The 17,127-nt window shown below is 44.1% G+C and overlaps 1 protein-coding gene across 2 annotated transcripts; it reads right to left on the reverse strand.

Moving 5' to 3' along the window:
• Nucleotides 1-8,441: 8,441 nt before the first annotated feature.
• LOC138268692 (metallo-beta-lactamase domain-containing protein 1-like) lies at nucleotides 8,442-11,188 on the reverse strand. Of its 2 annotated transcripts, none has more exons than XM_069218598.1 (2): nucleotides 11,061-11,188; nucleotides 8,442-9,313 (listed from the first exon to the last, which is right to left on the reverse strand). In XM_069218598.1, exon 2 carries the CDS (start codon nucleotides 9,177-9,179, stop codon nucleotides 8,532-8,534), a length of 648 nt encoding a protein of 215 aa, XP_069074699.1. In that variant the 5' UTR covers nucleotides 9,180-9,313; nucleotides 11,061-11,188; the 3' UTR covers nucleotides 8,442-8,531. The 2 variants fall into 2 exon arrangements, with proteins under 2 accessions (XP_069074699.1, XP_069074700.1); XM_069218599.1 differs by having other exon boundaries at nucleotides 10,982-11,175.
• Nucleotides 11,189-17,127: the final 5,939 nt, after the last annotated feature.

A 17,127-nucleotide genomic window follows, 5' to 3' on the forward strand; every position in this document is an offset into this window, starting at 1 on the left:
TTTGCCTTGCCCAGATCACAGCTGCGGGACACCTGTAGAGGTCTGCAATTAACGTTATTCTCTCTCCTCGGCATGCAGAGTGCCAGACTGTAAAATAGTGATACAACAGAAAACACAAAAAAGAAATGCTAGAAAGAAAAAATTGTCTTGTATGTAGTGATGGCGTTCCCCTGGGGTTCCCTTATTGTACTTTGCTATTTAACGTGAAAGCTCTACATGGTCCATTATTTTCACTGAAGTAGAACTGTGGCGGCAGCATGATTATAGCAGCCAAGCCTTTCTACTTGTACACCTTTGAGGGAGCTGCCTATATGTTCCCCCCCTTGTAAGGTTTCACCCAGGCTCCAATCCCTGGTGTCCTTTATCCTCAAGTCAGACTTGCTTCCATGTTGCACCTCATCAATACCAGTGCCCTGCAGTTTAGCGCGTATTATCCCTTGGCGGTGCACACTGTGCCTAACTATGCTCTTTTAGTCACTGGTGGAACCCAAATTGCTCATCATGTCTTCCTCTATATTCCCTTGGTGGTTCCAGGCACTTGTTGCTTTATTCCAGAAGTCTTTAAACTAGGGGCAGCGCCTCCTGGGGATCCATGGCCGCATTTCAAGAGTAGAGGTGGAGTTGGGGGAAACGTCTCAGTAAATTCTTGTAAATTAAGATGCCCTGGAAGCGCAGCCTTGTTAATTTGGGGCAACTGCATGGGAACTGTAATTCCAAGTGCCATGGAGGTGGAGGGTCAGTGAGTGTGGGGGCAGGGTCAAAGACCTACATATAAAGAACAAAATATTCTGTATCTGTTTTGTTGTAGTTTTACCCTTCCAATTCACTGAACATATAAAAAATGCACAAAATAAATGTAAATTAATCAGTGGGGAAAGATCTGTTAGGTTATGAAACCTCAGTTGGTTAAAGCAGTCTGTCTGCAAGTGTGAACAGACAGTCACAGAACTGAATCCCAGGTGGGGCTGTGTAGAATACTCACTTTGTATTTATAGTATGACAGAAAGCACTGTGACTGTGTCATTATTTTTAAAATGTTTTACACACACGTAAGACAGGCTGCAGCAAAATGTTTTAGGACCTGAATTACAAACACTTTGTGTCAGGTTTGTGCTACTTTTTTAACACAAACCAAACGCAAAGGGTTGTGTTGGTATTTACAATCCAACGCGTATGGCCATTTGTGTTGGAATGTAACCCAATGAAAAAAAAGCTGTGCAATGTGCTGCTTTACGTTTCTTTGCCTCAAGGGGGCATTCCATGGGTGGTGCATGGATGTCCCCCCAGCAACCACCATGGGTTATGACACAAATCGCTATCTACAAAGAATTGTAGGCAGATGTAACAATGTTTTCATTTCTCCACATTTTTCCCTCTTTGCATGTGTGCTGCATTCCACAACACACATACAAAGAGGGAAACACTTTAAAGCATAGTTTTTGTACAGGCTGCCACACCTTCCTGTACAAAACCTATGCTTATGACGGTGTAGATACCCTTGAACTATGGCACAACGTGTCAACATCGGTGCATGGCACCATAAAGTGCACCATCGCAGGGAGAGACCAGAACAGTGCCACATCTTAATAGAGATAGTGTTGTTCTACTCTCTTTCACAGCACAGCAACTTTACTTGCTGCACTCGTTGTGTCTCTTCTTAGCAAATCTGGGCCTTACTGTTTAAGATAAACCAAGGGCTTTCAAAGCATATATTTTAGTAATACATAATCAGACTGTATATGTAATCAGAGTGTACCTAGTACCAACAATGTTATAAGTGTCCATTAAAAGGACATGTTGCAGAACTCAGCTCATAACACTCTTACTTTGCTGCTGAGAAAGAATAAATCTTTGTCTCCGGGAAACATCAAGATACTCCATCAATTAAAGCCTATATTGGCTTCTGAGCAGCCTTTACATCTAGTGACTAACCAATTGCACACATTTACATTTCTTTCAGATAGCGAGCATCCTGGTAGGAAGGTCTGTTTTTTCTTTAGCTCTCTGTCCTCCCTAGGCTTCATAGCACAGGAGACCTGTCCCTCCCTTCTTTTTCAGTAACTGCATTAACTGTTAAGGGATGGTATGAATGTTTTGTTAACAAAGTATGAGAACTGTTCCTTTTTAATTAAAAGGTTATGGGCACTTGGGTCCTCCCGTTTCCACCTCTGGTTACATGCAGACTTTCAAGGGCATTAAGAGGTGTGAGATGAAGATCTTTATTTCCCTTTTTTATTTTACACAGGGGGGCAGACATACTGCGTTATGTCTTAGGCCTAGAAGCAACGTCCCAATGTAATGAGTTGAGTGGACAGCCAATAGGTATCATTGGTGCTGCAGAAGCAGATGCATCAGGCTCAGAGACATGAAGGGCTGCGTAAACCCAAACTGTGGCTTTTAAGATCGAGTGTAAGTGTACGACCTCTTGTATACTTTAAAGTATACTTCTTCAGTGGGCTTCCAGCTATTTCATTTGTTAGTTTCAGTGTCATTTAAAAATCCTTGCTTGCTACTGGTTAGCCATGCATCTTTGTCCCTCCTTCTTCTGTATGGTAGCTGGGACCAACTACTGTATAATTACGCTTTGTCCTTTATCTGGTCTGTAGGGGACTTTTGTTTTACTTTGTTTTCTGCTCCTATGCGGGAAAGCTTCCCTTTTCATTTGCAGAGCATTCTTGCTCTGAGCTTAGCTGTAAACAAGCCTATGAAGCAGACTGTTAACTTGGTCACATTTGCTCTTTATGGGCTCTATGCACCCTCTCTCACCTGCCTGGCTCCCACCCTTCCTTGGCTTGGATTTTCTTTACCGTGTGTGCCTGCCTGGAGGATCACTTGTAATTGCTTATAGCCCAGGCATTCGCAGCTCCATCAGTGCACCTCAGTTCACACACTCCAAGCCCTCAACTGTGCCAATGCCAGAACCCTACACAAGCTGTCTACCAGAGCACCCCAGTTCTTGCAGTCAAGTACACACTGCTGTTCCAGTACTGGGACCTCCTGCACAGCTCCATCAGTGCACCTCAGTTCACATGCTCCAAGTCCTCATCCGTACCAGTGGCAGGAACCCCACGGATGCTGTATGCCAAAGCACTTCAGTACTTCCAGTCAGTACACTCTACTTCTCCAGTATTTGGACCTCGGGCGCAGCTCCATCAGTGCACCTCTGTTCGCACGCTCCAAGCCCTCAGCCGTGCCAGTGCCAGAAGCCCCACGCACGCTGACTGCCAGAGTATCTTAGTTCTTGCAGTCAGTACACTCTGCTGCTCCAGTACTGGGACCTCGGGCGCAGCTCCATCAGTGCACCTCCGTTCACACGCTCCAAGCCCTCAGCCGTGCCATTGTCAGGAACCACACGCAGGCTGTCTGCCAGAGCACCTTATTTCTTGCAATCAGTACAGTCTGCTGCTGCAGTACTGGGACCTTGGGTGCAGCTCCATCAGTACACCTCAGTTCGCACGCTCCAAGCCCTCAGCCTTGCCAGTGCCCCAAATCCCACCCACGCTGTCTTCCAGAGCATTTCAGTTCTTGCAGTCGGTACACTCTGCTGCTCCAGAACTGGGACCTCAGACGCAGTGCCATCAGTGCACCTTGGTTCGCACACTTCAAGCCTTCAGCCGTGCCAGTGCCAGGAACCCAACGCACGCTGTCTGCCAGAGCACCTGAGTTTTTGTAGTCTGTACACTCTGCTGATCCAGTACTGGGACCCTGGGTACAGCACTATCAGTACACCTCCGGTCGCATGCGCCAAGCCCTCAACCGTGCCATTGCCAGGAATCCCACGCCCGCTGTCTGCCAGAGCACCTCAGTTCTTGCAGTCAGCACACTCTGCTTCTCCAGTATTGGGACCTTGGGCGCAGTACCATCAGTGCACCTTGGTTCGCACACTTCAAGCCTTCAGCCGTGCCAGTGCCAGGAAACCCATGCACACTGTCTGCCAGAGCACCTCAGTTCTTGCAGTCAGTACACTCTGCTATTCCAGTACTGGGATCTCAAGCGCGGCTCCATCAGTGCCCCTCAGTTCTACCCCAGTGAAGTCACTTCCTTTCCTATACTGGGACCCCGCTCACATACAGTTCCATTACAGCAGTTCAATTCTAATATTCAGTCCCACTGCCAAGCCAATAGTGGACCCAAAAGAGCAAAACACAACTCAGCCAGTGTGCCTCAAGTCTAACATCCAACGCCACTCTTGATGAGAACCACCACAGCTCCGCCAGAATCCATCAATGCTAACATTCAGTGCACATTTCTTCTCAGTACTAAGGCTCACACACACGCCCTTCAGGACTCCTCGCTTCTGTGGTTCAGAGGCAATGCCACTCCCATGCTGGGCCCCACTCGCAGATTCACCACGGCACCTCCAGTCTAACTCAGCAACAATGGCACGCCAATACTAGAATCCACACATAGTTCCATTAATATACCTCACTTCTGACTTTGTGTGCCTATTACTATTCCAGTACTGCAGCCCACATACAACTCTATTAGTGGATCTCAACCCTTACCTGCAGTGCCCCATTATTCCAATACCAGGAATTACACAGCGCTCCGTTTCTCATTCGTCACCTGCTGCCTTTCTGTTATTCCAGCACTGGGCCGGGACACAGCTCTGTCTATACCCCTAACCTGATCTGAAACGCCCCAATATTGCTTTATTGGGGTTCACATACAACTCTGCTAATGCATCTCCTGCGGTTCTGCAGTGCTCCCTGCTGTTCTACACTCTGACTTCTGTTTGAGGACGTGGGGGAGTCAATTAAATGTATTCTTAGCTGCTATCTTTATTTAGGAGGGTCTGTTTCACCTATCACATTGTTCTTTCTTTTACTCAGTTTACTCTCAATGTTTTCTTTCTCTCCCACTTTTCTCTTTCCAGCTCTTAAAATCCATGCGTGAACAGTTTTGCTATTTCTTTCAACTGTTTATTTCAACTCCTCTCCTTTTTTTAATTTCCCTCTTCCTCTTGCTACCTCCTCTTTCAAACTTGCAAAAACGTGGTTATTTCTTTCATTGTTTCATTACATTACATTTAGGGTCAGTACATTCATACCCTGGCTCCTTCGCTGCTTTTTTCTCTCACCATCTCATTATTTTTCTCTAATGGTCATTTTTCTCTATCACACTTCCTTAATTATTTTTTCCTTTTTATCCTTTGTTCGCTAGCTGCCTTCCCTTTTTTCTTTTGTCTCACACGCTTGCTCTATTTCTTCTCTTAGTTGTGTGTTCATTTTCTTGTTCTTTCTTTTATTTGTGACCCCTTCTCTTTCTTCTGTTTGTCTGTTGTATTCCTTTTGGCTTCTCTTTTTCTGCCTCATCCGTTTTCTCTTCTGAGGCCTAGTTATCAATGGAGAAACAGGAGCAGTGGCACCAGGGCCCAGAGACCTACGGATCTCACTCAACACTAATTACTGCTGTATTTGCCTACCAAAATTCCAGTCAGCCATTTTCCTTTCTTAGTCCAGGGCCCATGACACCGTTACTACGCCACTTGTCCTCTCCATCTTTACTCCAGACTCCCTCTTTCCTTTCACCCTCCAATCCGTTCCAAATGATACTTTTGTTATGGTGTTTTGAGCATTACACTCTAATGGCAAAAGTTTATTTCTGATAAAGGTTTCTATGATAATTGTATATGTTTTAAGATAGAGGAAGAATGACAGAGGAAGGGCTTTAGTTAAATGCTGGGCCACTGGAATTATATGGCAGGAAAAGATGACATTATGAGGCATGGTTAACCAATTTATGTGGCAAGAAAACTCCAGTTATGAATTTACAATGCTAATAGCTCTAACTCAAGAAAATGTGAGGCCAATTACATTGCAAATGCTTGTTTACTATTGTCCCTTGTCTGCATTAGGGCTAGGCACCTTGCAGTGCCCTGTTGTTTTGGGCCTTGGAATTGTGGTCCGAGGGAGGGGAATACTGATGTAGAGGATAAACCTTAGCTAAGATCTTAGAGCAATAGCACGGAGGGGAACAAGCAAGATGAGGGCCCAAATTTTTTGCAAAGGTCAGTGGAGACAGCCTGCTAGCAAGGAAGTAACGAGTAGGTATCACTAGTGAAGCAGGTGCAGTGGCACTGGGGCCCAGGAGTCGATGGGCCAACTGATTCACCATTATGCTTGTCGTGCCTTACAAAAGGGGCATCCGAGCTCATAGTCATTGCTCGCCTTATAGTCGAGGGCACCATTGCAGCAAACAGAAGGGGAACATATGGGAGCTAATTTTTTCTGAATGGGGGAGAGAGCCTATTTCAAGACTGGAGTGATGGACAGGCATGGTCGGGAACAGGTGAAAGGGGAAGAGGAGACTGCCTGCTATTGAGTGTCGCAGCTATAATCAGTGCATCAGGTGCTGTTGCATTAGGGCGCAGGAGTGTCAGGGACTCATAACTCCCCAATTAACGGGAGCAGTGTTTGTTGATCAATTTCTGTTTTTGTTTGATGCATTTACTGTTTCATAACGTTCACATCAAGTTTGGATTATGAGCACTGAAAAAGTATCCCTGATATGATCTTACAAGCTCAGCTGCCTTCACTCCATGGACAGTAGTGAAGCTGTTCCTGACAGTCGTCTACCCCACTGTTGCACAGAGCACCTGTTGAAGTTTAGACTAAGTACAAAAAAGGGCAATGCCCCTAACCTTAAAATCTGCTCCGACGATCTGTGAGTCCCCCATCAGCTTGTATTTGGAAACAGTAGCCCCTTTAACCATGAGTGTGGTACACTTTAGCTTGCTCTCTATCTGACCAGCAGAGCCTGGTAGTGCCCTGGGAAACATCAAGAAAACACGAACAGCCTGCAGTGGATCTGCAGACTCTCGTTTTTACAAAAGATAAAACAATAGGGCTGTAAAGAGAAATCACAGGGTCGCACAGCTGTCCACCTACAGAAAGTACGTGTATTACTACATTAGCTACGTCTGGCCTCACTGCGGGCTGGGGACACAAAATCAGGGCTCTAGTACTAAACGCAACAGTGGACTGGATTCCAGAAACAGGAATAATGGCAAATGAGCTGGAGCTCCCCAAAACAAAATAGGGGAGGACAGATCCCGTACAAGAAAACAGACACAGGTTGTTAACCCATTTGATCTTAATTATGGTACAAAACACTAAAAATACAACAGTTCATTCCCAAACATTACCACTACTCTAAGCACACCTGCTTCCATTTTTGCCTGGGGGCACTACTCGTCAGATTGGGGTCCACTATTAGCCAAAATTGACAACACAGCCAAAGCTGACAAACGGTAGGTGGATGGCATCAAGGCCGGAATCCCCACAGCAAAAAACCCAAAGAAACAATGCATAAAACTTTTAACATCCAGCCCCACGAAGCACCACTGTTGGAAACTCAACCACATCACACACATTCACTGAAGCGAGGGGCTGGTCAGCGAACTACACCTCTGCCACTGAAGCACTAAGTGACCAAATATATGATGAACAGTGAAAAACATGTAACATCTGAAAATATATGGCAGGGTTGTGCCAGGGGTGTTTAAATATGCGACTCAGTGCCCGGAGCGCAAAAGCAGGATAGCAGTACCTAGTCATGCTGACTGATGTATGACACACTGGGTAAACCCGGTTGGCAATCATACCTCTAATACCCAAAGGGGAAAACTGAGGGAGGGCGGTGAGACAAGGACATACCTTTTTAGATTTAGCAAATATGATGCTCCCTTGAAGACACTGAAGAGACACTGTACAGGCCTGTTAGGAAGTCTAAAATTGCAGGTCCTCTAAGATGGAACACTTAGGGCACGTGGGTTGGATCTGCCAGCACCAATCCACTCAAAATAGATATATATATGTATATATATATATCTCCAACACCTAGGACTAGCCAACTCGATCTGAGTGATCTTGTGTCCTGGAAGAAGACTACAAAGTGGGACACATAGGACAGGTATGGTAAGTTCTCAAAGCTCTGTGCAACAGGAGAAGCAAAAGGAGTGGACATTTACAAAGAAATACATTGGAAATGCATGCCTTGGTTAGGGAGATCTGGTGCCCCATGGAGTGAGACAGGTAAGCATGCTTCGTGTGATCTGAGGAAAAAATTGACTGAGGAAGACATTGAAATGAGAAACACAGGGCACAGATCTATGCCCAAGAGAATAATTTACGTTGAGACATTTAGAGAAGATCTTGCTGCATTACGAAGGATACTCTAACTTTTCCATCTGCATTGTACACCATCTCATTTTAGGAATGTTTAGACTGGCAGTGTCCAGGATACAGCTGTCAGAAATAAGGAAGGAAGGAAGACCATAGACCAGAGGGAACAATGAATATAAATAATATCCCATGTGAGCGTGCGCCAATGTCTAATTCTGTACTGGGTACTCAATGGAAAGAGGCCAAAAGGAAAGAAGCTATTATGATGGAGCTAAAAATTCTAACATAGCAAGTTCAAAAGCGAAGGGCATGAGAGTCAATTATGTATACTTTATTATATGAAATAAATTATATCCGTTTCGTTCCCAATTTTTTTTCCTCCTTCAGTCTAGTGTCAATGCTCAGTCATTGATGGAAGACACGGAAAGGTGCACCATGGCCTGGAATTACCACGTCAGCCATCTGCAGCACCTTCTGCCGGTTCTGTTCTTGTACTGTTGGGTTCTCACTCAACTCCTGCCAGCTACCATCATCATCTTCGCTCTCAAACAGGTCCCCAGCCACCACTACAGTGCCCAGAGCACTGCCTTTCACCAGCACACTGGTATCTCTACCTGTGTGCCCTGGGGTGGCAAAGACCTCCACCCAGCTATCTATCTGGAATGGGTGGCCACTGCGAAAGTCATGACTGAGGTAGCAGTCTCCTCTGGAGATGTCAAACGATACCATGATAGTGGCCCCAGGGAAGAGGTTGAGATTGCCAACGTGGTCCGAGTGGCCGTGAGTGCAGACCACATAGGTGACATCAGTGGGTTTCAGGCTATGTTCTGCCAAACGCTGCAGAAGGAGTTTCCTGTCCCATGGGCCTCCTGTGTCCACCACAATGATCTGAGGTCCCTTTATGAGTGTAATAGTCCCATCAGCCCTTGAATTGCCCTCCTGGTCAGTTTTCACATAGCCTTCCTTCAGTACAAACACAGAGTATGGGTCCCCCAGGATCTCTGAGGTACCCAGTGCCTCGGTCCTCACAGATGAACTCATGTGGGTGGTCATGGTCTGTGGCTAGCCTTATTCAAACTCTGCTCCGTGCCTCTGGATCCTAAGGCCGCCTCACACTCTGCCTCTGTTCTGCTTCAAATCCAGTTTTCTGCTTCCATAAACTTCAGAGGCAGCTCATTATTCCAAACCTGTTTCATAAAAATACACACAGTGGGTTGGGGAAAAGAAAAAACTGATTATTTTCAAAGACATGTTGCGTCTTTCCAGAATGCTGTCAGAAGTGACACTTGCCTAAGAGCCGTTCCCCTGCACCTTTCACTTTCCACACCTGTCTGCAGCTGTGCCCACCTTTTGCCAATGCATTTTTATGCCATTTATGCAATATGCTTTTAATTTAGTTCCTTAGGGCCATATGTACAATTCTTGGGGATTATGATTTCCAAATAGTGATTCGTTGTGAATTATAATTAGGAAATAGCAATTCCTGATGTATGAAACCCATTGAATTTCGTCTTGCGTTTCCTAGTGGGGTCGCAATAGACCTACCTCAAGAATATTAACGGGGGAGGTTGCAATTTGCGACCCACTAGGAATTGCTGCTATTGGCCTCCTGGAATCAGAAGACCACCATGCCTGTGACTGCTTTTTAACAAAGCATTTGTTTTTTAAATAAAGGCAGTTTTCTGAGTTTCGAAAAATAAAATTAAACATTTAGGTTTCATTTTTTTAAGACTAATCAGCGGACCATTGCCTACTCTTTAAAAAAATGTGTAACATCATTCACAAAGGGGGCCCCCTCCTCATTTGTGACTGGTTACCACCACCTTTGAGGTGTTGGTATAAAAATTATGTTTTGCGACTATAATTTGGTCACAAAATATTCATACATAGCACTGCGAATTGGTAATAGGAAGGAACGCCCTAAACGCCACTTCCTAATAGCAAATTGCTAACAACAAACTGCGCTTCAGTAATATGTTACAGAACAGCAATTTGTGTTTTGTACATAGGAAAAAGCACTTTTGCAGTCAGTAATAACTCGACTGCTTTTGTACCTAAGGCCCTGTGCCTTGTTGTCTTTGTTTCTATGATAATGAGCGCAGTCCTTTAAGTTATTCTGTGATGCTCAGCTGATTTAGCTTTCTTTTACGTGTGGTAAATGTCCTGGCTTTTGGTTTTCAAAATCTGGTCACTAACCCAACCGTATTTGTATAAAAAGCTTGACAGACTCTATACACCAGCTCAGCTCTCCTAGTAAGGGATATATAACAAATAGGCTCCCCGGTTAAAAGGTATTTTTTTTTTTTTCTTTTTCTTTTTAACTTTTCCATCTGTATTTATCCATATTTATTTTTTGTCTATTTTATTGGTATTTATCCATATTTATTTTCTGTTTTGGCGAATAAAACGAGTAGTAAAATGGTCTGTTTCCACATTTATTTAACTGATAAGCCTGCATTAATACTTTTATGCCTGTTGCGTTTCAGCAAATTGAGCAGTCAAATATAACAAAATACTACACCATCAGGAAACCATTAACATTATATACAAATATACGGTAATATATTACTTTTTTAAAGGGAATCTCATCCTGTTTTTAAATCCCCATGGCGTCTATCTGCTTATTGGTTGGTCAGGACAACAAGGTGTCCCCCTCAAAAGAAGCACCATCTTCTGTATTTTTCAGCGCTTAAAAATAAATGCAGACGGGAAATGTTGTTTTCGGTCTGTATTTATCTGTAAAAAGCAGTAAAAACATAAAAAAAACGAAAGTTCTAATAATAAACTACACATGGCACAAGGGAGGAGAGTATCCCTTAGGCATTCAGGGCTCCATGCGGTTTTAATCACTTAACAGTTTACGCCGTTCTCCCCACTTCCAAGAGGGCAGGCATCGGGCGGTACGAGGGGGACAGGGCGCATCGAGGCACTTACACCGGGATCCGGCTGCCTCCGGCTTCGCAGACCGGGAGCACACTGCACAGCTGCAGGGGCCCGCCGCCGGACACAGAGTCCGGAAGCAACCCCGGCTCCTGCGTCTGTAAAAGGGCAACTGCCTTGAAAACAGACCCGAAAGAAACCGAAACCAACAAATGACGTGAACTGCGTTTAAACCCAGACAATTTCTAAAGAAAACACCAGGAGTGGAAGGCTCCGGGAGGAAAGCAGGACGGGAGGTCTATAAGCTCGCAGAGAGGGCAGAGCACGGTTCCGCAATGATGATGGACGCTCAGAAATAAGATCAGAGATTTGAAACTGGAAGGAGATGGCTCTGGAGCCATCGATCACCATTGGCCGAGGGGAGGTGATAGGTTTGCCAGTCGCTCTCGAGTTTCCTAGCTCCGTGCATGCATGCATTCAGTCCAGGTTTCTCGGGTCTGGCTTTTGAGATAGCTTTCATTTTCCTCGACTATTTTTTTCTGAAAAATCTTACCTTTCTAAAGAGGCTTTTGGTGGGCAAGCTTCTTCCATTGCCCTGTTACATTGTGATTAGGTCGAACCTACACGACAAAGCAAGCTGTTTGTTTGCAAAAGACATACTAGCCTGATTACTTACCGGTAATCATTATTATACCAATGGGGTTTGCCCAAATAATCCAACATTCCCTGGTCGATCGTATAATAGACATGAAATAGGAGGGTATAACGTGGGAACACATTATCGAGTGAAACAAATCCACGGTGAAAACATCAATTAAACTCCGTTGTATTGGTATATATTTATCACCAAAGATAATTGATACACTTTCATTGTCTAAGCTCAAGACCCTGTCCTGATGTTGCTCCTCATTGGAGCGACCAAATCCTCACACCAATAACATAAACAAATGATATAAAGACCGTAAGCATATTGTAAAATATATACTCATAACTCCATGTAATTCACCCAGACTGTAAAAAAAAAAACACACCACATTGCAACTTCATAAGCACATCATAAAGACAAACAAATGGCAGTTTTTCAGCAGTTTTCTCCAGTCTTCCATTCGTAGTTAGTATCTGTGGCTTTTTAGCAAAATATGACATCAAGTTCACAATCTAAGCTAGTCCCCTCATGGTACAGACTCTGAGACTCCTTTGTCTCCTATTCTTTGGATTGTACACTACACCATTTTTATGAATGACTTCCAAATTTCTAGAGACCCCTCCAAATAGGATGTCGACGTGTTTTGCTCCTTCTGATTTTGGGCCACTTCTGAACAGTGGAAGAAAGAAGACCTCTTGGGTTGGAGTTCTGCCTCTAAAATTCAGAGCTGCGAGAAAACTCGCCTGGGTGGCTTATCACTTGCACTTCAAATTGTTTTTGATCGGGAGGTTGGGGGAGGGGCAGGTCAACAGAGGAAATCTGGACCTGCCAAACGGTGACCCCGGAGGGCTCACAAAGCTAGGCGAAGCTGACCGTGTATTGCCACGCCAGTTGTAAGACCCTCGTCAGCTGCATTAGCCGTTAGCCAGGGGAGCTACTGCAGTGCACATTTCGTGGGTGATATTGTGCTAAGGTATTGGCCTCCGAGACCATTACTGGAGTACTGTTCCCACCGGTCAGCACATTGTAATACAATGGAGAGGGGGGATGCCACTGGCATGGCAGCAGCGTCCTCCCCAATGCTTTAGAGGTCCAGTGGTGGGACCGCCAAAGTCGTAATGACCCCCTTAACCTCTAACTTATTCTCACTTGCTCTTAGTCATTTACTCTCATTCGCACTTGCAGTCACTTTTACTTACTCTGACTCAGTTTCACTCACTCATGCAGTCTTACTCATGCACACTCTGATCCACTCAGTCTCACTCATTTTCAGTTTCTGTCACTCAATCCTACCCATTCTCAGTTCTTCTGACTGACTCAATCTCACTCCGACTTACTTAGTTTCAGTCTCTCTCAGATTGATTCATTCCTGCTCAGTCCCACTCATCTCACCTAGTTTCGCTGAGCCTTCCCATGACACACTCTTTCTCCCTGATTCACTCAGTACAACTTATTCCAGTTCACTTCAATTTCACCGTAACTCACTCATACTCAAGTCATTCTCACTCACACAATCTCACTCTGACTTACTCAGAGTTTCATTCTCTCACTCTGACTCACTCATTCCAGCTCATTCTCACCTAGCTTTCCAGAGTCTCCCCATAACTCTCTCATCCTCCCTCATTTCCTTAGTCCTACTCATTCTGATTCAATCTCACTGGGACTCACCCATACTCCATCTTTCTCACTCATTTATACCCAGTCCCACTCAGTCTCACTCATTCTTACTCACCCAATCTCACTCAGTCCTACTCATTTTGATTAACTTAATATTACTGTAACTCAATCATAATAACTTGGATTCACTCATTCTGACAAACTCACTCAGACACAAATATTGTCATTCAGTCTCATTCACTCCCACAAAGACTTACTGTCTTACTTATTCTCTGATCCACAAAGACTCACTCAGACTTGACTCACTCAGTCACACATACACTAACATCCAGTTACACTCCCTGTCATTGTCCCTCACTAATGCATTCTCACTTGTACTCACTCTTCTCACTATTTGGCCTCACTTTCACTCACTCCTTCACTCACACTGTCACTTTTACTCACCCATACACACAGACAGACATCAACACACAACATTTCATTCCTGTCATTATGAGGACCGGACACTGACTGTAATGAAGTGTATAATTACTATTCTAACTACACACGTTTTGATCGGTCCTCACAGCGTGGGTTATACATGCCCACATATACACATCCTCCCACACATACATACACAGTATGTAAAAGCATTTTTTTACTTTGCAGCCTGTGGAGGTCCTGTTTGGACACCTGCTTGTTCTTTAAGCTTCAGACACTTTGAACTAAATCCTCAAGCCTGCGCAGTCACAGATTCAAGGTTTTAGTCACCCTTTTCAAACTCTGTGACCAAGTGGGCTGATTGCCATGTACCCACAGGCCCGCAGGGCTTAAGACTGCAAAGCCTGTGACTAACGTTCGCTGTGACGCTTTACCAGGTCACAGATTGGGAGGCCCTGAGACGTACCAGGGGCCGGGTTTCACCAGCCCTGGATAATCTCCGATGGCTGGTGCAGGCGCCTTAGTTCATCTGCACCAGACTTTCTAACTAGCAGAGTAGTCTTAGGCTACTGCTGGACGGCATTTTATTTTTATACCAAGAGTGAATGAAAGATTATTATTCACTTTTACTAGAACAAGGGAAGGGGTAAAGCCCTAGAGCCCTAATGGAAAAACCACCACTGCCCATTTGCTTGCTTCTTATTAGATAGCTTTCCTTTTCTTCATGTGTTTGTTCCTTCCCTGGAGCATAGCGCCTTTAAGATCCTGTTAAGAGGCTGATTTGTATCCATCCACCTCTCACCAGGTCTTTAAGTGGGCCAATATCCTATGGGTCACAGACAACCCCCCGTAATTAAAAACTGACATTATAAGAAGTGCCTGTTGTACCTTTAATTCCGGTACCTAATGTTACAGGTAAAAACACTGATCGATTTCTGAGCAATGACTGTAAAAACCATAAAGGTAATCCATTGCAACAACACAGCCCTTGTTCAAATTTCTTGTTTTATGTAATCTTGCATTCTTTAAGAGGGTGTGCCGTTCCAGTACGTTCTTAACCTCGTTCAGCAAATTACTCTTGTATTGGGTATACTGTGAAAGGAGTTGTTCTCTGTGCCTGTGGGAGTTCAGATTGTGGGTGATTGTTTATAACAGTGCCTGATTGAGAGTTCTGGAGCAGAGGCTGAAGGAAGCTCCAGTTTGTCGCAGTCCTGTTAGTGGCTCATAATTGTGTTCAGAATACATGCTCATCCAATCCATGGTCTCTCTGGACAGCGCAAAGAGCCAGGTGTGCCAATTGTGATTATATGTGAAATCATTTCAAGGAGGTACACAGTTGGTGAAATATTGATAGGGAGGAGGTATAATGAAATGCAGTGCTTGCAGGTGAGTGGAGGATGTGTGTGGGGGGATGCTAAAGTGATGGTGATGCAAGGAAGCACATGCAGGAGAAAGTGTAAACAGGGCTGCTGAAGAGAAAGGGGATAAGCTGTTAGATGTGCATTTGGAGGATTTCTGAAAATGAGGAGGAAAATATGGGATGTTAAACAGAAAGGCTGCTGGAGGTAATTATGTGAATGATTGAGGTGCCAAAGACCACTAAGCCTACCCGGCTTTAGTAATAGGGATGTCGCAGTCTTATATTTTCAAAATTGAAACATTTTCAATTGAAAATATTCACAACAAAATCACTGTTACTCATTTATCGGAAACTGCTAACAAGCAAAGGCAATAGGTCTGGCTTGATGTAGGTGGACTTGTGCAGGGGTCTAAAGTTGAGCACACAAGAAACTATGCATCTGTTTCCCATTCACTTGTTTATTCTTTTTTTCAATCCACCCCAGTGTCCATCTGTGTGCTGGCTTGTGATAAGTAACTGTATACTTGCTGCTGTGTTTGTGATCTTCCTCATGTTGGTAGGTGTGTATGATCTTTGTTGATCATTTTGCAAAGGTGAATGTGCATCTAGTTGTCTGTTGGACAGTGTGTTTTTTGGGCTGGTGCTCTGTCTATCTGTTGGTGTACTGGTGAGTGTGTATATATTTTTGTTTGCATATGTAAAATTTGTGCATTTTCATAGTCGATGTGTGCATAGATGTGTCTGTGTGTTTGCACTATACACTTTCTAACCTACTGACTTTATCGACCAGTTCTTGTTTTTTTACCACTCCCCTTCCAAATAAGCCAGTTAAAATGTTAGATTCAGACCCATGACATTAGGATGTGTGTATTCAGTTTATTTAGAACACAGCTAGCTCAGGGGTCACCCATCCTCTTACATTCTTGGGCCACAAGAGGGTCTTCCTTAAACCACCATGGTTATGGCCAAGAGAATGTGAATTTACCCATTTATGTATCTTAATCCATATATATTTGCTACATTGTTTTTATAGCAGTTTGAAGAGAGATAATCCTGCACATTTCCATACAATTGCAATGTACTGTTGCCAGGTAATTCTGGCACATTTATTGAACCGAGTTAGTAAAGCACAGTGTCATTTAGAGATTACACAATGAAGCAAGGTTTTTAGAAAGAAGTGAAGTTCCCACAAGAAGATCCCGGTACCTGCTCATTAGTTATCTTCAAGCTCTTGTTTTATCACATGGTCTAGCACCTAGTCACTTGCATTGAGAGAAAATGTATAGAAGTGTATGGCATTTAGCATCACATGTGCCAATTGATTAAGGGCAAAGCTCTGGTCTGGTGAAATGGCAATTGGCTTTTTTTTTTTTTGTTTGCTTGCAAGCTATTTTATATTAAAAGCATGTTGAAGTTTACAGGCTGTCCCGAGCACTGTGTTTTTGATCCATTTACAGTCAGCAGACGGCAACTGATGCAGACTTCCACCTTACCATGGTAGGTGAATAAATGTATGTGTGGAACCAGCCATTGTGTTGCCAACTGAGACATAGGAAAGTGCATCAACCTCTGCATGTGTACTTTCTCACTACACATGGACATGAAGTCAGGATAAGGGTTCTCAGTTCTCAACATCCCTAACATCACCCGGACTTTAGATGTCCTCAAGAAGAAGAGTCAAATGCAGTGCTAGATATTTTTGTGATGGCATAACACCTCTGCACCACACTTCAAATATCTGGTTATTGGTAGGTCTTCAATTTGAGCTTCCCTTTTAAAACACTGTGGAAGTTGAAATAGCACTAGAGGGTTTGACTCGGAAAGGGGGTTAGAGTGGAACACAAACTCAGTTTCTTAGTCTGGGTTGGATTAGCTGGCCAGAATTACTATCAACAGAAACGCAAGTTGACCAACCTACCCATGGAGTCAGGTTTGGATGCCTAGAGCCCACTTACCGACAGAATAGTTATTAGTTTAGGAACTTTGCGGGTTAAGCTGGATAGCAGTTTGTGTAGTCCTGGAATGACAGCATGACACTAGCTCGGTAGTATTTGGATACATGTTTGCCGGGAGAGTTA

This window comes from Pleurodeles waltl, chromosome 12 (genome assembly GCF_031143425.1).
Source record: "Pleurodeles waltl isolate 20211129_DDA chromosome 12, aPleWal1.hap1.20221129, whole genome shotgun sequence".
In the NCBI taxonomy this organism is placed as follows: Eukaryota; Metazoa; Chordata; class Amphibia; order Caudata; family Salamandridae; genus Pleurodeles; species Pleurodeles waltl.

Coding starts and splice junctions, on each gene's coding strand:
- LOC138268692 (XM_069218598.1), bottom strand. CDS start 9,179: ATGACCACCCACATGAGTTCATCTGTGAGGACCGAGGCACTGGGTACC.